This window comes from Ambystoma mexicanum, chromosome 3p (genome assembly GCF_040938575.1).
Source record: "Ambystoma mexicanum isolate Mex_15411 chromosome 3p, UKY_AmexF1_1, whole genome shotgun sequence".
Classification (NCBI taxonomy): Eukaryota; Metazoa; Chordata; class Amphibia; order Caudata; family Ambystomatidae; genus Ambystoma; species Ambystoma mexicanum.
Genome location: NC_090925.1, coordinates 1,115,709,298 through 1,115,735,036, shown reverse-complemented (window position 1 = coordinate 1,115,735,036; position 25,739 = coordinate 1,115,709,298). Strand labels below are relative to the sequence as shown.

The following is a 25,739-nucleotide window of genomic DNA, read 5'->3' as shown; positions in this document are numbered from 1 at the left end:
TTCGGACAGGCGGTTTTCATGAACCTATTTGCTTAAGGAGGGTCTCAACTCCACCCTGGGGCTACATTCAGTTGTAATTGCCCATGCAGTATGGAGGAAAGGGGATGGTACGCAAGAGTAATTAGTTACTCACCGTCCTTGGTCCCCCTTCCTCCATACGTCCCACCATCCACCCCCCCCTAAAACTGGTGTCAATAGGCAATGTTAAATCTATTGTCGACACGTCAATGGGGACTGAGCTGTGGTGCCGCAGGGCGGATACAGGGCAGAGCATGCTCCCAGGGCTGCACCCCCACATGTCTCTAAATTTAAAGGAGAATGTTTTTTTCTGGTGAAAAAGGTTGTCTCCCGTCCCTTGGAAGGGACACCCATGCAGTATGGAGGAAAGGGGACTAAGAGTAAATTAGTCACTACGGTGAGTAACTTGTAATTTCCTGCCGGTGAAGGCTCCTGCCCCGGCGTGGGAACTCGGTGAGGTTCTGGCAAGACTCGGGGTGGGGGGGTCCTTTTGAGCCTATGCATCCGACCCCTCAAGTTCCTCTTGTGGAAAACAGCTTTCCTTGTGGCCATCATCTCTGCCAGAAGAATAGGTGAGATCCAGGCCCTATCCTGCAAGCAACCTTACCTGACTTTCCACGAATCGGGGGGTGGTGCTGCGTACGCACCCTTCGGTCATGCCAAAGGTTTAGTCAGAATTCTACCTCAACGAGCCTTTGGTGTTAGCCTTTTCTTTCCCGAAACCTCAGTGACAGGCTGAAAGGAACTTGCGCTTGCTGGGTGTTGCTCGTGCACTGAAGTTCTACGTGACCCGCACAAAAAGTTTTCGGAAGGCTTCACAACTGTTGGTAAACTTCGATCCTGTGAACCATGGGAAGGCCTTGCCCAAGGCTTCCATTTCAAGGTGGCTCTCCAGCTGCATCACACACTCACCGGTTGGCGAACCGACCGCTGCCGGCCGTCCAAGAGCCCACTCTAACAGTGATCAATACAACTATGGCGCTCCTGTCTGGTGTGCCCCTGCTCGAAATCTGCAGGGCTGCTACGTGGAGGTCTGCGCACACCTGCATGAAATTCTACTGCGTTGACAGGGATTCCATGGAGGAGTCCTGAGTCGGCTATGCAAACTGTTTGCTTGATGTTGAGCCTGGTGAGGAGGTAAGAGTAATTGCTTCTGTTGAACCTTGCCACCGCCCGTGGTTGTGTATGTACTGCTATGTATTCTTTATTCACGAGCATGGATTGACATGCTCATGCATATTCCCAGTCAGGCTAGGAATCAATCCTCTGTAAAAGAAATGTTTCACTTTCGTTTTTAAACTGTCGTTCTCCTATAAAGCAGTCACTGAGCTCTGGGTCATACTGCCCCAGCCGATAACTGCCCTCTAACCAAGCCCCTCCTCTGGCAGCCATCTTCAGATTTTTAGTGCATGTTGAAGTGTTGGGGGTCCTCGCGTTTTGCTCTTCAAGCTTTTCTGTGGTTTTTGGAAGGAAAACTGCTTTCAGTTCAGTAGATCCCATGTGCTCCATCGCTTATCCTTCTGAATAATGGGGATCCATTTTTCGGCATCTTTCATTGCCCCTCAAGGACAGAAATCGTTTAGTGCTCTTCTTGGAAGGTTCCAGAAGTCTTCGGGGCTACACTGCGCCGGATCATGTCGGAGAAGGACGGAACTTCCCTCTTCAAGCTGTGCACCAGCTGCGATTTGCGGATTGTTTTTTCACATTATGTGCATTTCCAGTACCTGTGTTGTCTACAGCTGACGCATAAAGGATATTGTGAGATCTGCCGTGGCTTCACCAAGCGCACAATGAAGGATGGACACGTCAGGTTGGCGGCGTGGCTCAAGACCAGGGGCTCTACCCTGGGTGATTTACATGGGCATGCCTCTTCCAGATCCAGCCAACCTTAGTGGGTTTAAGTCCTTTGAGGGTGCTCCATCCCTGGGGGCCTTGTTTCGAAACAAGGCCAAGCACCGCAAGCCCGCTTCTGCGCAAGCGGGTCCTTCAATGGTCAGGGCGTGTTCGTCGGCTCAGTGTGCCTTAATCTCCAGCCACCGCCCAAGCTCTTTTTTTCAAGAGAAGGCCAACTACTCAAGAAAAGGCCAAGCAGGACAAGGTGTCGGACCTGCCATTGAAGGCCCAGGTGATCCAGGCCAAATCGTCCTCGATTAGTTGGTGGTGGCTGACCCGGTGGCAGCCAGATTTGCCCTTCTTCCCAGGTGGGAGGATGCCGGGCCTTAGCCTGAAACCAACCCCTCAGGACCTGAAGGAGGAGGGCCAAGGGGTGGCGGAGAAGAACATTTCTTCGTCCGACGAAGGAGATACTTTCCGTCCATACAATCCAGGGTGGTGGCGATTGCGACTTTAGGAGGCGCCCGCCGGAGGCAGCAGCGACATACACACCATTGGGGATGACAACATGGGCACTGGGCCCTGCAACCCTGTCCCCTAGGTGTCTCCAGAGAAGTATTGCAGGATATCCTCTCTACCCTCCACACGCTGGTGTTGGAGATGCAGAGGAGGATGCTGACGGCACCACCAGCGGTGACCCTGTTGACACCGGGGCAACCCCCAGCAAAGAAGAGTAAGTGGCATCCTACACCTCATTCCAACCGTTGCTACCCCTCTCTTTTACAGGCACGGGAACTGACACGGACGATGCAGGGATGGGAAATCCTGCATCACCGCCGCTGAGGGCTTCTCCACCAGACTAAGTGGGATCCTTTCATTCCTTGATCGCCTGTGCGTTGGAACTTTTCCAGCTCACCCCCAAAGAGAAAAGGGAGGGCTTCCTGTACCACACGAGGAGGCAAAGAGGAAGATATCCTGTCAGTCCCGCTCCTGGACAATGTCTGGGGTGAAGGGCTGGCACTGCTGAGGAACCCCGCCTCAGCAGAGAGACTGGCTTGAAAAGAAGTAGAGTCTGCACCCAAGTGTCTATGGCCGTCACTGAACTGTGGTCTCAGTGGCCGCCAGGAAGGAGTCGTCTGGTTCGTCTTTTTAATCTACACCTCTGGACAACAAGGGGAAGATATTGGCTTTTAGGGCTAGAAAGGTCATCTAATCAGCGGTGACGACAGTCAGAGGCCAGTGACTTGGCGATCGTGGCCAGATAAAACCGGGAGCTTTGGTACAAGATGGCTCCACTACTGGATTGCCTCCCCGGTGACAAACGAGTCGAGGCTTTGGAGATCCTCAAGGAAGGCGAGGTGGTGTCGGACCATGCCTTCACGGTGGCACTGGACATTGCAGACACGGGCTTCCGCCAGATGCGAAACTGAGTTTGCCTTCACCTCCGTGGCTGGCTCAAGGCCACCAACTTTAGACAGGCGGTCCAGACGAGGGTTCTGAACATGCTGTTCGACAGGCAACCTGTTTGGGAAGGCCATTGAAGAATCCCTCCACACCATTCAGACCGACAGCCCATGCCTTGGGCACCCTGCGTTACCAGCCTTTTGTTACTTAGGAGGGAAGTCCAGCAGGTCTCCGAAGGGTTTCGCTGGGGGCTCATCCTCTTACCGCCAGCCCTCTTGTTACTCGACCCAGGAAGCCAACCAGGGGTCGCTCCAAGGCCTTCGTAGTTGGTCTCCGGCAAGGCTCCCAGGGCGATCGTTGGGTGCTGGACGCACTCGCCCATGGACACGCTTTAGCATTTCAACTGAAGTGTCCGCGAATACCACTGGTGGCCCGACAGGAACAACATATACCTCAGCTGCTGCTGGAAGTTCGGGACATGTTTTTTTTTTATAAAAAGGGGGCGGTAGAGCTGGTTCCTAAGCGACTTGGGGGGCTTCGGAGCGCACACAAAGGACATCGCAAGTTGCTACGCTTCGTCGTTCAAGGGAAGCATTACCAGTTCAAGGCTCTCGCCTTCAGACTGAAGTCTGCTTCCCTTTCCAGGTGGCTCTCTGACTGTATGACTCATTGTCACTGGTTGGCAAACTGACCGCTGCCTGGCCGTCAGAGCCCATTCTACCAGTGCGATCGCTGCTACGAAGGCGTTCCTGTCTGGTGTGCCCCTGCCAGACATTTGCAGGGCTGCTACGTGGAGGTCGAAGCACACACAAAATTCTACTGCATTGACGGGGGTTCAAGGGAGGAGTCCAGAGTCAGCCAAGCAGTGCTGCGCAACCTGTTCGCTTGTAGGTGAGCCTGGTGCGCAGGTAAGAGATTGCTTCTGTTGAGCCTTGCCACCTCCTTTGGTTGGATAATTATGTAGTACTGCTGTGTATTCTTTATTCATGAACATGTGACTCCATGCCAGAGAAGGAGCAAGTTACTTACCTGTAACTATAGTACTCCGTCCCCTGGGCAAACGGGTCACTGCCTCTGCTGCCTACTCTACTAAGATCGCAAACAATACCACTCTGCTGGCAAGCTACTGCGATGTCCAATGGGGCGTAGTCCAGGATGACCTTCCGGATATCCCAGAGCCCACCCGACCAAGCCTGCTGGCGGTCGTGGCTGAGTACAGACCGGTTAGACCGCTGGCCCTAGCCCAGGGGTTTTACTTCAGACACTCCTGGTTAAAGATCTCTGGCTTTAAACCCTTAACTCTTACCAACAAACCAGTTGAGGACTCCAACCTTTTTGGGAATGCTGGTAATGACGCCCTGGAGACTGCGAAACAAAGAGCATGAAACATTAGAATAGCTCAGCCAGATCTGAGCTAAGCCCTTCCACCAGCGTGGAGGCTCCAACTCCCGCCGGGCCTTTGGTGGGAAATCTTTTTCCCGCTGTCCACATGGACAATATGGCTCGGTGCGGTAGCCCCTGGTCCTCCGGCCAAGGCTCTTCTAGTAACAACCAGTATCAACAGAGGTCCTCATAGACGTTGGAACTCTACTCTTAGAGGCTGCCCGACCTCCACCTCGCTGGTTCGGTCCCCTCCCACGCTTCACTGGCCGGGGGTCGCTTGTCATTCATTCACGCCTGGGAGGGGTAATCGCATCAGACCAGTGGGTGTTAAAGACAGTCACCCACGGCTACTTAATAGTTTCACTGACCATCTCAATACCACCCACTGAAGAGCAGATGCCTGTTGCCAGAACACCTGTGCATCCTGCTGGAAGAGGTTCATGTCCTTCTTGAAAAGACCACCATAGAAGTTGTCCACCAGGTAAACCAGGGTATTTATTCAGTGTACTTCCTTGTACCCAAAAAGGATCTTCCTATGCGCCCTGTGTTAGACCTGCACCCAGTGAACAAGTATGTCGAACCTCAAATTCAGGATGACAACACTGCAGAAGGTAATCCCACTGCTGCAGCAGGGGGATTACCTGGGCGCATTGGCCATGAAAGATGCATAATTTCATGTTTCAATGTTGCCCGCGCACAGAGTACTGCATGTTCATGATGGAGGACATCCACTATCAGTTCAAGGTTCTCCCCTTCGACATTGCCTCAGCTCCATGGGTATTCACAAAGGTACTGGCGGTAGTAGCTGCTCACCTACTACATCCCACCTCGATGACTGGCTCAATGGGATTCGTACGGAACATGCCAAATCAAATACCCAGAAGAAGGTAGACCTATCAACGAAAAATTCAGTCTAGACCCGAATCAAGTAAAACCATTTCTGGGGGGCTCTAATTCGAACCAAATACGGCCTAGTCTTTCCCTCCAACGAGAGGGTTCAATACTTGCTCTTCCAGATCCCTCACTATGTAGTCAGTCAACAGGTGACCGTAGCGCAAGGCCATGCGACTGTAAGGGATGATGGCTTCCTAAGTCTACCTAGTTCCTCACGCTCGTCTGCGACCCCATGCAAGAGTTGTTCTTGAGCCAATGGTGTCGGGCCAGTGGGACAATCTAGTGGTTGTTACAGCAGCCCTCGTTCAGTCTCTGCAGTGGTTGTCAAGGGAAAACCTTCTGCAGGGGGAAGACCTTCACCATCCGCGCAGTAGAAGCCACCCACCACAGACTCATCTGACGGGGTGGTGGGGGAGGGGGGCTTGCCTCCTTAAACAGACAGCGCACGGCATGTGGTCCCCAGTGGTAGCATCCAATCATGTCAACTTGTTGGAACTGCTAGCAGTGTTCAAGGCCCTGGAGACCTTCCAAACACACCTCCAGGGAAAGACAGTTCTAGTCCTCACGGACGGTACTACGGCCATATATTACTTAAAGAAGGGGGCGCTCAACTCTCTAGGGCTGTCCAAACTATCCCAGAACATATGCAGGTTGGCTCTCAAACGCACAATTTTCCTCCTTTCACGACATGTTCTAGGGGAACTCAATCTTCTGGCGGACATACTCAAGAGACCTACCCGTAGAGCAGCAGTGGCGGCTACAGGTGGACATTGTACTCCATGTCTTCAGAATGGGGCTTCCCAGAGGTCGACTTGTTTGCCACTCTGGAGAACACCCAATTCCCAGATTACGCCTCCGGTTTCCCTCGGAACCGCTCCAAGGGGAACGGTCTCCGGATAACCTGGTCTGGGAAACTTGTCTACGCTCTACACCCCACAACCCCCCCCCCCCCCACCCCCTCCCCTTTCATTCCCCTGCTCAAAATAATGGCGCACAAGATGACCAAGTGCCCTTCAGGATGTTTCTGATGGCCATGATGTGGGACCGCCAGCCTTGGTTCTCCCGTCTCGTGGCAATGTCAGTCTGCCCTCCCAGGAAGCTGCTGTGCCCGTACAACATGCGGTCTCAAGACCAGGGAGAAGCACTACTTCGAAGGGATTGTGTCCTCCGACGTATTCCTCATCTTAGATATCTCCTTCCAGCTCTGCTGGCCTCGGAAAAGTTTTCTCTAGAGGGCGCTGCGCGTCGACGTCCTCCGAGTCGATGTCCCTCGACAGCCGCCGTATCGACGTCATCCTGCCTATAAAGGCTGCGCGCAGCGTCCGTTGCTCAGTTCCGTTTTTCCGCGCTTACTCAGTGCCTCGGAATATCGTTGCTCAGTTTTTGTCAGGTTAAATCTATTTACCTCGAGGTATTCGATCCGTACTCAATGGCTTCTTCGTCGGAACCGACAACTCCTCGATCCGGCTTCAAAAAATGCCGAGATTGTGGGAAAAAGATGTCGCTGACTGACCCTCACAGAGTTTGTGGTGTTTGGGAGCTGAACACCATTGTTCGGAGTGCGAGGGCTGTATGTCCATGACAGCTAAGGCCCTGAAGGAGCGTAGGGGGAAGCTGGAGAAAGGTAAGACTTTTAAAGCTTCTTCTTCGTCGACGAAGTCGAGACATTCGTCTCCTCGTCACCATTCGCGTTCCAGGTCTCGAGTGGGTCCCATCACTCATCGAGATCGAAGCACTCGAAGAGGAGACGTCGAAGATCCCCTTCTCCGTCTTCCTCTTTCTCCGTTTCACCAAAGAGAATCCCTTGCCCCACGAAACATGTTCCCGGGCTGAATGGGAGGAATTCTGCAAAAATATGATGAGCGTCTTCGAGAAAGCGGCATCGACCCCCTCGAAGACTGCCGAGAGCGATGCTCTGATCGAAAGACCCGAAGATCAAAAACGCCGCGAGTCGCAGTACCCGGCGAAGGAAACCTCGAGCGCGTCTTGAACCCTCGAGTAGGACTATGACCTCCAAACCTTCCTCGAAGGTTCCGTCGACGCCGAGGTCGGTGTCTTTGACGCCGTTGTCGAAGGGACCTTCGACACACGGGTCTGTCGACTCGACGCCAGCTTCGACACCAAGAAAAGTCACGGTCACGACACACCCAGTGACTATCCCCAGGTCCTCGATGACGATGGCTTCGAGATTGTTGAGTAGAATCCCAATTCTGTCGAGGTCATCGAGGCCTCCGCCTTTGTTTTCGACGCCACGCTCGAAGCCTTCGACGACATGGACGTTTTCAAGGCCGATTATGACAAGTTCGGCACCTTCTGCCTTGGAAATGGGATTTACACCCTTTATGAGTTCAGAACAATTGAGAACTATGTCCTCAATTATGGAAGAGGGTGAATTGTCTGAACAGGAAGACACATTTGAGTTGCAGGGACCTGTAACCCCAATTAGAGAGGAATTTTCCTCTGAAGAACGCAGGTTAAAGGATCTTCATGATTCCTTACATGAGGCAAGTGGGTTAGACACTTCCCCTGAGGTGGAGTTTGCTAAGCCAGACCCGGGGGAGCATGCTGAAACCCCCTATAGAGCCTTAATGGCCAGGATCAGAGTTTATGGGGTGGTCTGCACCTTCACAATCTTTCCAACAAGATGACCTCACGGACATTCCTGACAAAGGCCCACAGGAGGATCCTGTGGTGCCTTTTCATAAAGCTCTTCAGAGGAAGATTATGACGAACTGGGACACCCAGATGTCGTCCCGGCAGTAAATAAAAAACTCTACAAAATATAGGGTATCCTCTACAGACCTGGAGTTTTTGTCAAAACACCCATCCCCAGAAAGTCTGGTGGTACAGGCAGCATCTTCTACCGATGTCAAGACGGCTTATCCTACCGTCCCACAGGACAGGGACGATAAAAAATATGATGCTATGGCAAAGAAAGTTTTTTCGGCATGTAGCATGGCGTTAAAATTAATGCTACTTGCACCCTTGCTAGATTCAGCCATACACTTTGGGAGTGTGCTTCTACAGCGGCTGACCGCATCCCGGAGGGAGAAGAAAGGGAGGTGTTCCTGAATATCATACAGGACGGTAAAGACGCTATGTGCGAATCCCTCCAGACGGGCTTTGATTCGGCTGACCGTATCAGCAGAGCAATGGCGGCAAGTACAACAACCAGGAGATTTGCTTGGTTGAGAGTCTGGTTTTGCCCCTGATGTGCAAGCCAGGCTCTTCAACATGCCATTCGATGGCTCTTCTTTGTTCGGGAAAAAGGCGGATGACAGTTTAGAGAAACTGCAAACTTCAAAAGCAGCAGCAAAATCCCTAGGCGCTGCAATCCGTCAGACACCTTTTCGTCCCACAGGAACCTCTGCGAGGGGCACGTCCTTTTGCTTCTACTCCGCATTCGGAAGAGGTAGAGGACGTCCGGCTCAAAGGGGACAAAGAAGAACTACCCGAGGTGGACGGGGTAGATATTCAAAAGCCGCAGCAACAGCAGGTGCCTCTTTACCATCGGCATCCGCATCAGCCGCCCCAAAACCACTCTGAGGACTTCCCTCACAGGACACCTTTAGGAGGCAGGTTGACTCAACATCTGGCGGAATGGCAGGCTATCACGTCAGATGCTTGGGCATTGGAAACAGTTGCCCAAGGCTACTGCCTGCCTCTCCTACGCATACCTCAGTCATCCACCAGGAATCCGCTCTCAGAAAGCTCCAGATCCGCTCCTCTTGCAGGAAATTTTGGACCTGCTAGAGAAAGGTGCCATAGAACCGGTACCTGTAGCGGAGAGGAACAAGGGCTGGTACTCCCCTTATTTTCTCATTCCAAAGAAAGACGGAGGACTGAGACCCATCTTGGACTTGCGAGAATTGAACAAATTCCTCAGGAAAGACAAATTCAAAATGGTCACTCTTTCTCAGATCCTCCAGGCCCTTCAGTTCCAGGACTGGTTGGTATCTCTGGACCTTCAGGATGCTTATTTCCATGTGCCTATCCATCTCAAACACAGGAAATACCTGAGGTTCGCAATTGGCAACTCTCACTATCAATTTCGAGTGCTGCCATTTGGGCTGACCTCCGCCCCGAGGGTCTTCACCAAGTTAATGTCGGTAGTGGCGGCATGTCTAAGGAGGGAAGGGATTCACGTCTACCCCTACCTGGACGATTGGTTGATCAGGGCTGTCTCTTCGGAACAAGCTCAGATCCAGCTAAATCACGTGTGCCACTCCCTTCACAAACTGGGCTTCTCCCTCAATTTAAAGAAGTCACAAATGATACCATCACAGAGACTCCAGTTCATAGGAGCGATCCTGGACACTTCCCTGGGAAAAGCCTCGCCATCAGAGGTGAGGGCTCAAGATATTCTACAGATGGTTACCAAGTTCCAAGATGCCCAACGTCTCCCAGCCTTCGAATTTTTGAGGTTGCTAGGCCTCATGGCATCCTGCATTTTCCTAGTGCCAGAGGCTCGCCTGAGAATGAGATCCCTCCAGTGGGCACTGAGGACTCAGTGGTCACAATTCTCAGGGAGAATGACAGATCTTCTTCAGGTTCCCGACAGGGTGGCTCGAGTCCTTCAGTGGTGGGCCTGTCGGGAGAACATTCTGAAAGGAGAACAGTTTTGGCAACCCTGGCCGGAGATAACAGTAGTCACGGATGCCTCACTCACGGGGTGGGGAGCCAACGACTTGACCATCAGCGGTCGTTGGTCTCCATCGGAGTCCAGACTACATATCAACCTGTTAGAGCTGAGAGCCTTCAGACTTGCGCTGAAGGCGTTCCTGCCAGCTGTACAAGTGGAAAAACGTCCTGATAATTACGGACAACACAGTGGCCATGCATTACCTCAACAAAAGAGGAGGCGTAGGATCACTACCTCTGTACAGAGAGGCGATGCAGCTCTGGGTTTGGGCAATCGAAGAAGGAATCTCTCTATCGGCAGTTCACCTAGCCGGAGAGAAGAACTTGACGGCGGACGCTCTGAGCAGGCAGAACAGTCTCCCACGAGTGGGAACTAGCTCAGGAAGTCCTTCAACAGATCTTCACCCTTTGGGGAACCCCTCAAGTGGATCCACTTCTGTACGCGTTTCCACCAGTCCCTGTCATTCCTCAAATGATCAGGAGGTTGAGAAGATTCCGGAAAACCATGATCCTAATTGCCCCGGACTGGGCCAGGAGAACGTGGTACCCGGACCTTCTAGACTTGTCCATCTGCCCTCCAATTCGACTTCCACTCAGAGAGAATCTGCTCTCACAGAAGGGAGGTCGGGTTCTCCATCCAGACATCAAAACCCTCAACCTTCACGCTTGGCTTCTGAAAGGCTGAGGTACAAGGATTGGGACCTCCCGGATGATGTTATGGAGGTGTTGCTTTCGGCAAGGAGGCCAGCAACAAAGTCTTTATACCGCTGCCGTTGGAACAGATTTTGCAGCTGGTGTAGAGAACAGAATATCGACCCTTTTTCATGTGGTACACCAATGGTTTTGTCCTTCCTTCTATATTTGGCGAATTCAGGCCTTCAAGTTGGCACCATTAAAGGCTATCTCGCAGCGCTATCCATCTTTAAGCGCACTGCGTAAGAACCATCCTATTTCAAGTTACCCTTGGTAATACAGTTTCTAAAGGGGCTAACCAATGTTTATCCCCCAAGACCATTCCAAGTTCCCCTATGGGATTTAAACTTAGTACTAACTTTCCTGATGGGCACACCTTTCGAACCACTCCATTCTTGTTCGCTAAGATTCCTTACCCTTAAAACTGTTTTATTAATAGCACTTACATCTGCTAGAAGAGTGAGCGAATTACAAGCTCTTTCTTGTAAACCCCCTCACACAATATTTCACAAAGACAAAGTTGTCCTGCAAGTGAAGCCCAATTTCCTCCCAAAGGTGGTTTCTGAATTCCATATCACTCAGAAGATTACCCTACCATCTTTCTATCCTCCTCCTCATCCGGGGAAAGAGGAAGAGAGGTTACACAGGCTAGACCCTAGAAGGGCTTTAAGTTTTTACATCAGTAGACTAGCCAGGATAAGACAGGCAGACCAGCTGTTTGTAGGTTAAACAGGTCACAAGCTGGGGTTACCAATAACTAAGCAGACCATTTCCAGATGGATCATTCTAGCCATTCTGGAATGTTATAAACTGGCAGGGAAAGAGCCCCCTCAAAACCTTAGGGCTCATTCGACCAGAGGTATTGCAGCTTCATCAGCCCTCAAAAGAGGTGTGCCGGTCAAAGACATCTGTGCGGCCGCTACATGGTCGTCTGTCCATACCTTTATACGATTTTACAATTTGGATTCCTCCTCCAGTCAAGAGACTAGGTTTGGAAGGGCTGTACTGCATTCTATTCATCAATAGAAGACAGCGTGAAGTCAGTACTCCTCCAATAATAGAATACTGCTATGGGAGCCTATCTAAGATGAGGAATACGTCGGAGGACACAATCCCTTCGAAGAACAAGTTACTTCTTACCTTGTAACGTTCTTTCGACGGGATGTTCCTCTGACGTATTCCTCATCGACCCTCCCATCCATCCCTGCAGTTCTACTTCCCTTGTTGCAGCTTACGCTGCTTCAGGGTGATTAGTTTAGTCCAGAAAGTATTATTGTGGGCTACAAAACGGAACTGAGCAACGGACGCTGCGCGCGGCCTTTATAGGCAGGATGATGTCGATACGGCGGCTGTCGAGGGACATCGACTCGGTGGACGTCGACGAGCAGCGCCCTCTAGAGAAAAATTTTCCGAGGCCAGCACAGCTGGAAGGAGATATCAAAGATGAGGAATACGTCGGAGGAACATCCCGTCGAAAGAACGTTACAAGGTAAGAAGTAACTTGTTGTTCTCCAGCATGGGGTCTGGCATGGATTCACATGCTCATGAATATTCCCAGTCGTCAGGCTGGGAATCCTCGGTAAAGAAAAAATCAGTGTCAGTTTTGTTTCTGATCTGTCTTTCTTAGTAGTAACCAATCACTGATCTCTGGGTCATACTGCCCCCAGCCAATGACTGCCCTCTCCCTAAGCCCCTCCTCTGGCAGCCATCCTCAGATTTTTACCACCCGCTCAAGTGTTGGGAGTCCTTGTGTTTAGCTTTCGAGTTTTTTACTGCATTTTCACGTTTTTTCAGGGGATTTTCTCAATTTTTTGGTTTAATCGAGCCTCAAGCTCCACCGTTTCTACTTCCCCGTTTAACGGGGACCTGTTTCGGAATTCTTCTATGCCCCTCAAGGGTGAAGTTTTCGTTGAGTTTATACTACTTGGAGGATTCCGGAAGATCTGCGGCCGACCTCAATGGACATGGCACCAGGACAAGGGAAGCTCGACGCCCGGATCCAAGCTGTTCAGGTGCTGCCCTGGATGCGGATTACAGAACGTTTTCAAGGAGGACGGGTATTCGCAATGTCTCTACTGCCTTCATGAGGACAAGACGCACATGGAGAAAGACTGTGTTCTACATGAACCTTTCGGAACGGACCAAACAAGATGGTCGTTCCCACCTCGCCGCCTGGCTGGAGAAGGGCACAGCAGGTGAGAAGGCGATAAAGTCTGAGCGGGCTTCTAAGTCCTGTGAGGGCACAGAAGGCCAAGCACTGCGAGTCCGCGGGCACCGGGAGCGCCAAAAGGTCGGGCTCTACGGTTGCCAAGCAGGGCGCTACTTCCCGGCACGTTCGACCACGAGCCAGCGCTCTGGTTCGGGGAAGAGGAGGTCCGAGAACCCGGGTAGGCCGCTGGAGCGGACCCGGTCGATCTCGAAGGGGGAGCGAGGTGCTGACCCTCCCAAACCCCCCCCCCCTTTCCTCCCCTCCCCCCAAGGCAAAGGCCGAGGACGCACCTAAGGTGGTGAGGGCTTTGATCCCCCCGGTAAAGGCCTCTACCGAAGTGGTCGCTGCGACCCTGGCGAAGCCGGCTGAGACTACGCCTGTGGAAACGCCCGCCGGGCCCAGAGTATTCCTGCCACCGCGGAGGGATTCCACTTTCCAGCCCATCGCTAAGACCCCCGTGAAGCCCCCGGCTGAAAGAGGGGGGGGTGGGCATTACAGACTCGGAATCAGCCTCTGAGGAGGAACTGGTGGAAACCGCGAAGGGCCTCAACGAGAGGTCCTTAGGCCTCAACGAGAGGTTCGAGAAGGTTCGATCCCAGGGGGCGGTCCCTGCTGACGTGATCGAAGATAGCAACGACGAACAGGGCCCAGTGGTGCCATCCCGTCCGTCGCAGCCATTGCCTGAGCCCCAGGATAGCTCGGCAGCCATTTTGTTGGCAATCCAATCCTTCTGCACCGAGATAAGGACGAGATTACCACGGACCCCGAAGGAGGATCCAGAACCAGGCCTGTCGGGATGCCCTCCGAACAAAAGGAGAGTCCACCCCGCTCCGCCCTTCGTGCCTGCGAGACCGATGGACCCCTCATCCCCCTCGCCGGACCCTAGAGAGGATACAGTGACTGGGACGGACGATGAAGGTGGCGATGACACAGCAGACATCCCGTCGTCAGCGCACACACCCCCACCCCCCGCGCCTCCCCCCGCGGGCATCTCCAGCCGACGAAATTGGCTCTTTCCACGCCATGATAACCAGGGCATCCAAGCTCTTCCAGCTCTGCCCTGAAGAACATAAAAAGGAGGGGTTTCTGTACCAACAACGAGAGGCCAAGAGGAAGACAGTCCTCGCAGTGCCTTTACTCGACGACATCTGGGAGGAGGGACTTGCTGTCCTCAAGAACCCTTCCACGACACCAGCCAAGAGGGACCGGTACAAGAAGAAGTACAGAGTCCCCTATGCCGCCCCCTTGTGCCTCGGGGTCCAGCCCATGCCGGACTCTGTCGTCTCAGCAGCGGCTAAGAAGGCAGCGGGTGCGGCGGCTTCAACTTCCACTTCCCTGCCGGACAGCGAGGGCAAGAAGTTGGACTCTATGGGACAACGAGTCATCTCGTCGGCGGCAACGACGATTAAGGCGGCCAATGCCTTAGCTATCATGGCCCGCTACGACAGGGAGCTCTGGTTCAAGATAGCTCCCCTGCTAGACTTCCTGCCTGATGACAAAAGAGCGGAGGCCCTAGAAATTCTGTAGTAAGGCGAGGTGACGTCGGATCACGCCATAACGGTGGCAACGGACATTGCTGATACCGGATTTCGGCAACTGGGCAACAGAGTTTGCCTCCGACGACGAGGATGGCTCAAGGCGACAGACTTTCGCCAGGACGTCCAGACCAGGGTGTTAGACATGCCGTTCGACGGCAACATCCTTTTTGGTAAGGCGGTGGATGACTCCCTACAGGCCATCAAGACCGACTCGGAGACGGCCCGGGCCCTGGGGGTGCTTAAACAGCGACGGCCCTTTCGGAGCTCCGGAGGCAGACAGGGTGCCACCAAAGGATCCAGCGGTGGCTCCTCCACTTACCGCCAGGCGGCCCGCACCTCTTCCCAGGAGGCCTAGAGAGGTTGCGGCAAGCAAGGGGCAAGGCCGCCTCCAAGCAAGACTGACCCAGCCGGGTTGTCGGGCCCCCACCAAAGCACCCCAGTGGGAGGCCGGCTGACGAAGTTCGTCAGCGTATGGGAGTCCCATCTCCACCGATCGTTGGGTGTTGGACACCCTGGCCAACGGGCACTCACTGGAATCCCAAAAGAAGTGCCCTCGCATTCCTCCCGTGGCCAGGAAGGAGAATCACGTCCCTCAACTACTGTTGGAGGTAAAGGCGATGCTCAAGAAAGGTGCCATCAAGCTCGTCCCCAGAGGCCTCCAGGGCTCTGGAGTGTACTCCAGGTACTTCCTCGTCAAGAAGAAGACAGGCGGGTGGCGCCCCATCCTGGACCTGCGTCGCTTAAACAAGTACATCAAGGTGCAGAAATTCAGGATGGTCACCCTCCAGCACGTGCTGGGACAGCTGGAGGAAGGCAACTTCCTATCGTCTTTGGACCTGGAGGATGCTTACTTCCACATCCCTATTCTAAAAAGGCACAGGAAGTTCCTCAGGTTCGTGGTTCAGGGACGCCACTACCAATTCAAGGCCCTACCGTTCGGATTAAAGTCGGCACCCAGGGTTTTCACCAAGTGCCCGGCACCAGTGGCGACGCGGCTGCGTCTGCAGGGGATCCACGTTTACCCCTACCTGGACGAATGGCTAATCCGGGCAAGGACAAGGGAGCTTGCCGTGGATCACACAGCAAAGACCGTCCAGCTGCTCACAGACCTGGGATTCTCCATCAACTTTCCCAAATCCCACCAGGTCCCATCGCAAGTCGCACTGTTTCTGGGAGCCAAGCTCGACACAGTGGCGCGTCTGGCTCGCCGTCGGGGTGGTGGGGGGAGACTAAGGCCATCCTGGGCGAGGTGCAGCGTCTGTTGGCCACGGACGTGGCCAGGGTGAGGTCCATCAAGTCCCTCCTCGGGATGATGTCGTCCTGCATATATCTTGTGCGCCTGTGCAGGCTTCGGATGCGCCCTCTGCAAGAGTTCCTCAACTACCACTGGATCCAAGCGACGAGCGATCCGGTGCTGGGGCACCCGCGCTCATCTGACGGCATGCACAGACTTTCAGACCCCATCCCAATCGATAACGGTGACGACGGATGCCTCGCTGGAAGGGTGGGGACCGCACACCGGAGAACTTCATGCGAGAAGCCTTTGGCTCCCGGAGGAGAAGACGTTCCAAATCAACATCCTAAAACTCCGTGCAGTGTTCTGGGCCCTCCGGTCTTTTCTTCCGTTCCTCAAGGGCAAAGTGGTGAGAATCTTCACCGACAACACCACCCCGATTTTCTACATCCGGAAGCAGGGAGGAACCAGATCCCCAGCCCTCTCCAAGGAAGCCCAGGATCTGTGGCATTGGGCCGTCGCCCAAGGGATGTTTCTGGTGCCTTTTCATCTGGCAGGGATAAAGAACACCATTGCCAACTCACTCAGCAGGGAGCTGCGCTCGTGCCACAAGTGGGAGCTACGTCAGGGTCAAGTGGATCGACTCTTCTGACGATGGGGGGGAAAACCGCAGATCGACCTGTTCGCGACGGCGACAAACTCCAAGGGCCAGAGGTTCGCCAGCAGGTTTCCCCAGTCGAGGAGCATGGGTGATGCTTTCTCGTTCCCCTGGGACGGCCTGTTCCTATATGCGTTCCCTCCGTTGCCGTTTCTGCTCCGACTCGTCAACCAGCTCAAGAGGTCCTGGTGCAGAATGATCCTAGTCGCACCGGCGTGGCCGAGGCAGATCTGGTTCCCGGACCTTCTGGACTTGTCAGCATCCCCACCAGTCAAGCTGCCGATAGATGCGGATCTTCTCTCCAGAGAAGGAGGCGCCATACTTCATCACGACCCAGAGTCGCTGAACTTGCAGGCCTGGCTCCTGCAGCACTACAGTTTGGAGGGTACGATATCCCGGCTGACTGCAGAGAGGTCCTTGCAAAAGCCAGTGCGTCCTCAACTCTCAAGTGCTACGGACATAAGTGGAAGAGGTTCTCTGTCTGGTGCCGTGCACAGAAGATTAACCCGCTACGGATTACGGCCCCTCAAGTGCTGCCGTACCTACTGTCGCTGGCCAAGGCTGGACTGGCTCACGCCTCCATCAAGATGTATCTGGCTGCGATCTCCCGATACACCAGAACCACAGAACGGGCGTCCTTGTGGTCCTATCGCCTGGTGAAGGAATTTATGAAGGGACTGTTCCGATCGTTCCCGCCGGTGAAGGCCCCTGCCCCGGGGGGAACTCAACGTGGTGCTGACCAGGCTCATGGGGGTGCCATTCGAGCCCCTGCATTCAGCACCGTTGAAATTCCTGTCGTGGAAGACTGCGTTTCTTGTGGCCATCACCTCCGCACGGCAAGTGGGAGAGATTCAGGCCCTATCCTGCAAGCCTCCATACTTGACTTTTCACGACACGAGGGTCGTGCTGAGGGCGCACCCCTCTTTTATCCCCAAGGTGCTGTCTTATTTCCACCTCAACAAGCCCTGGTGTTACCTGTTTTCTTCCCGTCGCCTTCGTCACCGGCCGAGAGGACTTTGCAGTCGCTGGATGTGGCTAGAGCGCTGAAGTTCTACGTGGACCGCACAAAGTTTTCGGAAGACATCACAGCTTTTTGTGACATTTGGACCTGTGAACCAAGGGAAGGCTCTCTCGGAGGCTTCCATTTCCAGATGGCTCTCCGGCTGCATCACACACTCATCGGTTGGCAAACCGACCGCTGCCTGGCCGTCCGAGAGCCCATTCGACCAGAGCTATCGCTGCTACCACAGCATTCTTGTCTGGTGTGCCCCTGCTGGACATCTGCAGGGCTGCTACATGGAGGTCGACGCACACCTTCACGAGATTCTACTCCGCCGACCGGTATTCCAGGGAGGAGTCCAGGGTCGGCCAGGCGGTGCTGCGCAACTTGCTCACCTATGGTGAGCCTGGTGAGGAGGTAAGAACTGCTTAATGTTGAGTTTTGATGTAATGCTTAATGTTGAGCCTTTTTTCCACCTCCCGTTGTTTCTGCATGTGTCTAAAGCGATGTATTCTTATATTCATGAGCATGTGCATCCATGCCAGACCCCATGCTGGGAACAAGTTACTTACCTGTAACTGTTCTACAGCATGGGTCTGGCATGGATTCACATGCGAACCCTCCCTCCTTCCCCTCTACGGCTCTTCACTTGGTCCTACTGCCACTTTACGTGCTACCAGATCTGAGGATGGCTGCCAGGGGAGGGGCTTAGGGAGAGGTCAGTCATTGGCTGGGGGCAGTATGACCCAGAGACCAGTGATTGGTTACTACTAAGAAAGACAGATCAGAAACGAAACTGATTTTTTTTTCTTTACCGAGTATTCCCAGCCTGACGGGGAATATTCATGAGCATGTGAATCCATGCCAGACCCATGCTGGAGAACAGGTAAGTAACTTGTTCCGTACCTAACCCACCTGTTGGTTTCAGGTCTGGTTTTCAATTTTCTAAAGGTCCACTTAGCCACTCTTTTGGCGTACACCACGTTCCAGAACAAGGTTTCATGGTGTACAATTCCTGTAATTAAAGCCTTTTATGGAAGGGGTATAGAGACCTTGTCCCTCTATTTCCAACCCAGCACCTGGGTGGCACCTGAATGTTCTTGCCAGACTACTGGGGCCTCCCTTTGAACCAATGCACGAGGCTAGCCTTAAAGCACTCGCCTACAAAACACCATCCTGGTGGCGATCACCTCTATAAGGAGAGTTGAACAGCAGGCCCTTCCAGTACAGGACCCATTTGTCATGATTCACAAAGATAAGGTGGTTTTGCGCACACACCCTCGCTTTGCGCCTAAATTTATCTCAAAGTTCCATTTAAACCTGTCCATAGAACAACCCACCTTTTTCAAGAACCCGACTAACGTGGCAGAAAGAAGCCTCCACAGACTGGATGTAAGGAGAGCGGTTATCTACTGTCTGGAAACGACAAAGCCACTAAGAAAAATAAACCAGTTCTTCGTTTCAGCGGTAGCTGGTAGAGAAGGGGACCATGTCTCTAAATCAGCTATCTCCAAGTGGATCGTAAACTGCATCACATGGTTACATTCACCTGGAGTTCTGTACACACCTTTACACAACACTACTGGCTAGATGCACTCAAGGTCTGATTCTCACGTGGGACAAGCGGCGCGAAGATATCTTTGCTACTGTTCCTTCACACATCCCACCACCGTCTCTGGGTACAGCTTGCTAGTGTATGCACAGCATGTGATTCTAAGCAGATTCACAAGTATCGGAAGACCTGCATTACTCACCGTAATAGCATTTCTGGTGATTGAGTAGAAGGAACTGTTAGGCAAAGTTTGAATTTAGAACCCTCTGGGAACACTACAAGCAACTATGACTACAGCTATAGGCAACCCAACATTTGGTATAAGCTTGTACTACACAGTTTTGGTAGCGTGATGAGCAGCCAGGCTTATCTCAAGAGGGAAAATATAAGCTGTAGTGGAGCTACAAGATTCAGTTACGGGTATTCAAATAAACTCTTACACTCAAGGTTTCTTGCATAAACAATTAATTTCAGTCAGTTATCAAGCCTTCTTTAGATGGGAGCAGTATACTCGTAACACACAAATATTCTTCAAGACTGTGCACTGAGTTTATGAATCAGATAAGGCCCTTTTGGGATGGCCCCCAGGCCCAACCTACACTCAGAGGTGTCTACAGTAACAAGGGTGCTGTGGACACTAATACCTTACTGTTGGCATTCAGAACACTCGTAAAAAGTTGGTAAAAGGCAAAGGTTATTAGACCACAAGAAATAAGAAATTACAAATATTCATAAGCAGGGCAAAATACTTTCAGGTGGCACTAGAAGTCATTCAATTCAATAGGCTAAGCCAAAGTCAATTGGCCAAAGCCTTTGTATAGGATACAGCACTTCAGGTAAGTAAAATGTAAGTCTTTGCACAAGTTCATAGTCTTTGATTTAAAAAAAAAATAGAATCAAATGTAGGGCCACACGCTGATTAGGCTTGCGAGTTGCAGAAGTTACAAGCACTTCTACAGTAAGAGGTAAGTTCTCTTAGACTTGTTTTACAGTACCTTGGTAAAGAAGAAAGGAGGCAGCTGATGACTTCTGTTCCTGGGCAGTTCTGCAGGTCTCACTGTTGCTGAGCCTCAGTCGTGGGGACAAGAGGGAGAACATCGGGGAACTCCTGCACTGGGACTGTCAAAACTGGCAACCAGCAAACTTCACTTTCAGTGTCTGTTTTTGCGTTTCAGCTCCTTGCGGTACAGCAAATAGCAATAGGCGCGGTTCCTGGCTATCAAGGTGGACCTTTCTTACATCTGGGGCCCCGTACTCGACCGGGGGGGGTGGGGGGCGTCAGGCTTGGTCAGTCCTGCTCCTTGGGAGTCCGGAGGATCTTCCAACAGCTTTAGGCCAGCTTAAAAGCAACACACACAATCTTGTGTCCCTCTCCCTGGCTATACGGTTCCTGCAGCAACTCTGAGGAAATTCAACCAGCTCCGAGAGGTGTGTCCAGGCGGCTTACTTTGGAGTTGATTGGTCCCACCAACTGAAAGGGAGAATTCATCCTTGCAGGGGCTTCTGTCGATGTGAACTTGGCAATTAGTCACTGCAGCAGGGCTTCACCGGGCAAACCAACGGTCCAGGAGTTACAGCAGGCGTCCTCTTAAAGCTCTTCTTTGGTTCCTTCATCCAGTGGTAGACTCTGCCTTCCAAGCCAAAAGACTTTCCTTTTATTCAGTTCTCTCCTATTCATTCCAACCTAGCTGTCACTCCCCCAGCAGGGTGGCTGTCCTTGCCAGATAGCCAGCCAATCACCACAGTGCATTTGGGTCTCCTAGGAGACTTCAGCACAGGGAGTTTCGGGCACCTCCCTCACTTTCTGCCTGCCCCATACACTTGGGCGCCAGAGGCGGCTTTCTCTTAAACACCCTGCCAAAGGCGAATGAAAAAAGACAAACCCTGGTTTGGCGCGCAGTGAAACTCTTGAAGGACCTTTCTACAAAGACCTGGCGAAAAGAGACCAGCCACCATTTTAGCAAAGATGGCTGTATGCCATTTTAAAAAAGATGGCTCCCGCGGTTACTTTACCGGAGCTGCGAATGGTTGCGGTAAATGAAAACCAAGGTAGAACAAAACCACTGCCAGCAGCCAGTCAATTGAGGAAAGGGTAACCTAAAAATGTTTACCCGAGCATTTGGATACAGGGGATACAAAGTAACCCCTCCAGCACTCTATTGTAAAATAGGGTGTGCTGGATCTAGCAAGTACAATACTAAGTAAAGTTAATTTCACTTTACCGCTCTGGGAAACAGTTGTTGATCCCAGTGAAGGTATTTACACCTTAGGAAATCTGAGAATTCCCTGTGCCACTGCACTGAAGGTGCTTTGTGGCACACTTGTAAAAGATTATGCCTACGGAGTTGGTTAGACTCCATAGCCAAAAGAAACAAAGGTAAAATTCACATTAAAATACATGAGAGAGTGGGGGAAAGGGTCTTGCTCTCGTTAAAAGAATCTAGTCCTCAAAATCCAGCAAAGTTGCTGGGGTCTCTAAGGTGGAGGGAATTAACACATATTTAAGAATTCTCCCTAACGGGAACATAGACCTCTTAAACCTTCTCTTCTGTACTGGCTCACGCGGACTATAAGGCTCCCTCACAGCAGAATGAACACAACCAGAATTACCTCGACGCGTGAGGGATTTTGGGTACACTACATGTCAAGTTAGGGATAGTGTTAGTCATGCCCATGTCGACGTCCCCTTTCGATCTTCGGAAGAAAGATGCAATACTCTGAGATTTCCACTACATGTCACATTATATGCACATCATGTGAATCTAAGCTGATACAATCATCAGATATGCTATTAGCAGGGTACATATCTATCGAAGATGAGAGATCCAAGCGTTGTCCGTAACCAAAACCAGGTAGTCTTGATCCACTGCCCGCCCCCCTGTTTTTCTCTTAAATGCATTTCCAAATGTTGTTTTAAACCATTCAGTTGAATTACCGGCTTTCTTTAAAAACCCTCAACATTCAGGAGAAAGGGCTCTCCACACACTAGATGTATGTAGTGCAGGCATGTACTACCATAATAAAATCATTGAGGAAGCCAGATCAATTGTTTTTCTTTGGCAGCCAATCGATAAGGGGGCTCTTTGTCAAAGGCTACCATTGCCAGGTGAATTGTTTGACGTATCCAACAGTGTTACAGCCCATCAAACAAAATACTTCCCTTTACACGTAGCACTGGCGCTACCTTGGATTTCATTGGAAATGGACCATTGGAAGCGATCTGTAAAGCGCCTACTTTAGTTATACTTTCACGAAAGCATTATTGTGTTGAGGCACAAGCCAGAATTGATTCACAGGTGGGACAAGCAGTGATCAAACATTGGTTTGTTTGTTCAGTCAACCAGCCTCCTTAGAATCACATGCTCTGCGTAGACTAGCAAGCAGTACCCTAAGCAGATCCACAAGCCTTAAAAGACAAACATTACATTCCAATAATATTCTTTCTTGTGCTTGTATCTGCTTAGATTCACATGCTCTCGCACTGGCAGTTGAAGGTATCACAAACATGTTGCATGGGTTTTAATCATAGTTGATTTTCTATATCTTGGTTGTCACACTCCCAGTCCACTACAGACTTCATGCATCCTCTGGACAAGACAAATGGCAATCTGAGGACCTAGACCCGTAATCATGGGTACTGTACACGTCATAGTAGGGATAGTGTTACGGGATATCAACGTCCTATTTATTTTTACTTCGAAAAGAAAAAATGTAATACTCAGCACTAACCACTAGATGTCGGCCTATGCAAGCAAAGCATGTGAATCTAAGCAGATGGAACCATCAAAGACAATTGTGGCTGAAGATTTCCAACGTTCAGCTGGGGAATAAGTAATATGATGAAGGGACTAATCTATCAGTACATAACTGAAGGAAAGTAACTAGTTCTAGCTCTCAGATCAGAGAAATGTAGGCAAGTAATTTTCATGCTAGGTTCCATTGATGAAACATGTATATGTGGAACCCAAGACATAAGTGGTAAAGTTAGTTTGCACCAGTTTTCATTTGCTGACATTTATTGGTTGTTGGCATACTTCACTTAGGATGACATTCAAAAAACCTGTGTAATGACATCGTAATTTTTTTTCTTTTTAGGAATTGACCAGTACTTGCAACCCAGTTGTTACAAAAGCAAAACCTAAAGTCGAACCGCCAAAAGAGGAGCAACAGGCAGCTGAACAAAACGGACCAGTTGACGGTGAAGGGGATGTTGCGAAGCAGGGACACCCGCCAGCAGAACAGAATGGCAGCACAACAGCTCAGACAGCTACCGAGACAGACAAGAAACTTCCCGACATGGATATTGATTGAATTCCAGCTTTCTATGAAAAACTGTAATAAAGCTTTAAGTTGTTAACTTTGTATGGTTCTGAGTACAGATCAGCGGAAGTGAAAACTGCAGAGATTTTTTTAGTTTTCTCTAGGTTCTCTCCCTTCCCCTACCTTTTGGTTAAAATACGGAGCATTTTTACTTTGAAATGATTACTCAATCAAGTAAGTTGTATTTTTTTTCCACCATGTTCTTGGATTCTAGTGGCAATTCGAACAGAATGTATTGCATTCAAGATAACACCATGCCCTGTCTGTGTTTTAGTCCCCTACTACCCCCATGGTTTCCTTTTTAAGTCCTTGTTTTGATAACCAATAGTAGCTAAGACTGCGCAGCTGGCTGATGTAACTGTATGCTTCTGTTTCTAACTTTAGACAAAAGGGTAGAGGTGACTTTTGTAGCTTTTTTTTATTTAAAAAGAAAGTGTATTTAAAGGCTTTTAACCATGCCCGTTTACAGCAGCGGAGCGCAAGTTTTCAGTTTCATGTTTGTATTAGTGGAAATCTTCTCAGCTATGATTGCTCTTTGAAGCTTTTCCGAGTCCCACTCCTCCCATATGCCCATCTGCTCGATTGGCTTCTGCTATGCAGTGTATTGTATGTCTTTCCAGCATTGGGCTAGCATGGCAGCTTGGTGGTTAAAATTACTGTTTGGGAATGGAGATCTGAACTGGAGATGGTGCTCCAGGAAGCAAGTATATAGGCATGCCAGTGTTTAAGATCCTTAATGCCTGTTATCAATTTCCTGTTGTCCTTCAGTACAGCAGTTACTCCTCTATAGCCTAATTGCAAGCCAATATGCATACTTCTAGATGCCCTTATTCATGTTTGTTTTTGACTTCACATGATTCCTTCCATGTGGTATGTCAACTGTATATTTATTAGCAGTTTGAAATACTTGTACTGTACATTGTCTAGTATAATTTGATTACTTTAAAGCCATTTGCTAAACTGAGAAGCTCAGATTTTAAGAACCTGTCCCCCCACCCTTAAAGTTTCAGTCTAGCCTCCTTTTCAGTTTTACAGAGGTTGCCTGGTGTCTGCTTCTGTCAAATCTTTCCTCAAGCTATTTCTCGGATTGATAGACCTGAGCACGTCAGCCAGCTTCTTGTAACTCGCTATTGTCTAAGTGAGAGACTGGCTCGTGATGCAGAAAATTGAGTTCTTCCAGTTGAAACTTTGTTCATTTGCTTGCCGTTGACTTATGGTCTCTTCATATTGCACTCTTTATGCTGCTAGTAAAAACACTGCATTGCCACTTTGCCTGTAATGTGGGTCCGCCTAATCTGTTTGAACAGTTTCATTAGACCATCCTCAACTCTGTGTGGCCTTCTGTTGGCTCCATGGGAAGTACTTTGTCAAATTATGGACAAACAAAATCAACTATAGGCAATTATAAGTGATGGAACCTTCAATGTACTGACATTTCCATCTATATATCGCTGAGGAGGCAATATTGCTTTTTTCTAAACCACTTGTTGAAACTGCACAGACGGCAATGTGACCAGTTTTGTCCTAGTGTTTGGCCACAGCTTTGCCAATAAAATTGTGACATTTCATTGTTGAGATCATTCCTATTCGTTTAAAGTTGAGATGTGTGCTGAAATACATTTGTAATCTTTATGAAGACCATGGCTTCAGTGCATTTGGGAATGGCTTTGAAGACAAGATGGTGGCACGTTTTGAATAGAAGGCCCTGGAAAGATTTGTTGGGCTGTGATACAAACTGAGCTCCTATGCTTTGCATGAAATATCATATTGTTGCCCTTTTCTGAAAGATTGATATGTAAAAACAAGTGTAATCTGGGTTGATTGCCCAAGCTACTGCGGAGGCTCAGTTTTAGAAGTGGTTCCATCCTTTCTTTGCTAGAAGGTTCAGTTTTTCTAAGCATATGTGCACAATAACTCATCTAGCTGCAATTGATGTACTGCAAACCAGGCAATATGATTTTCTTTGTCTTTTTAAAACAGACTATCCGTACAGAAAGGATCTGAAATAAATGCACTGGGTTGCAATTTGTGTTGTCTCTCGATGAAAGCAGCATCCTATCCTCGAGTAAATGTTTGGTCTAGGAAATTGAAATGGTTGGGAAGGGAAAGATGGAAAATCTCGGAAGGGTCACCTATTAAAATGTTATGATCTAGTCAAGAATATTTATATGGTGTCTGGAGTTTGCCAACCTATTCATCAAATCTTTTTGCTCTTTATGAAACTCCACTTATAGGCCGTACCACACTTCAGTTTGTCATTCCTTCCCTGCTAGAGAAGCACGTCACACTACCCTCATTACCCATTTATGTAACATTTAGCCTGTTAGTGATTTGCAACAAAACGATTGTGTACTGGGACGCA

The 25,739-nt window shown here is 50.5% G+C and overlaps 1 protein-coding gene across 1 annotated transcript in view; it reads left to right on the top strand.

Moving 5' to 3' along the window:
* HSPA4 (heat shock protein family A (Hsp70) member 4) overlaps positions 1-25,402 on the top strand; it is a 711,161-nt gene extending 685,759 nt beyond the window's left edge. Inside the window, exon 19 of the mRNA XM_069652484.1 lies at positions 23,153-25,402. Coding sequence (XP_069508585.1) covers positions 23,153-23,368 — 216 coding nt within the window. The 3' untranslated portion in view covers positions 23,369-25,402. The remainder of the gene's footprint in view (positions 1-23,152) is intronic.
* Positions 25,403-25,739: the final 337 nt, after the last annotated feature.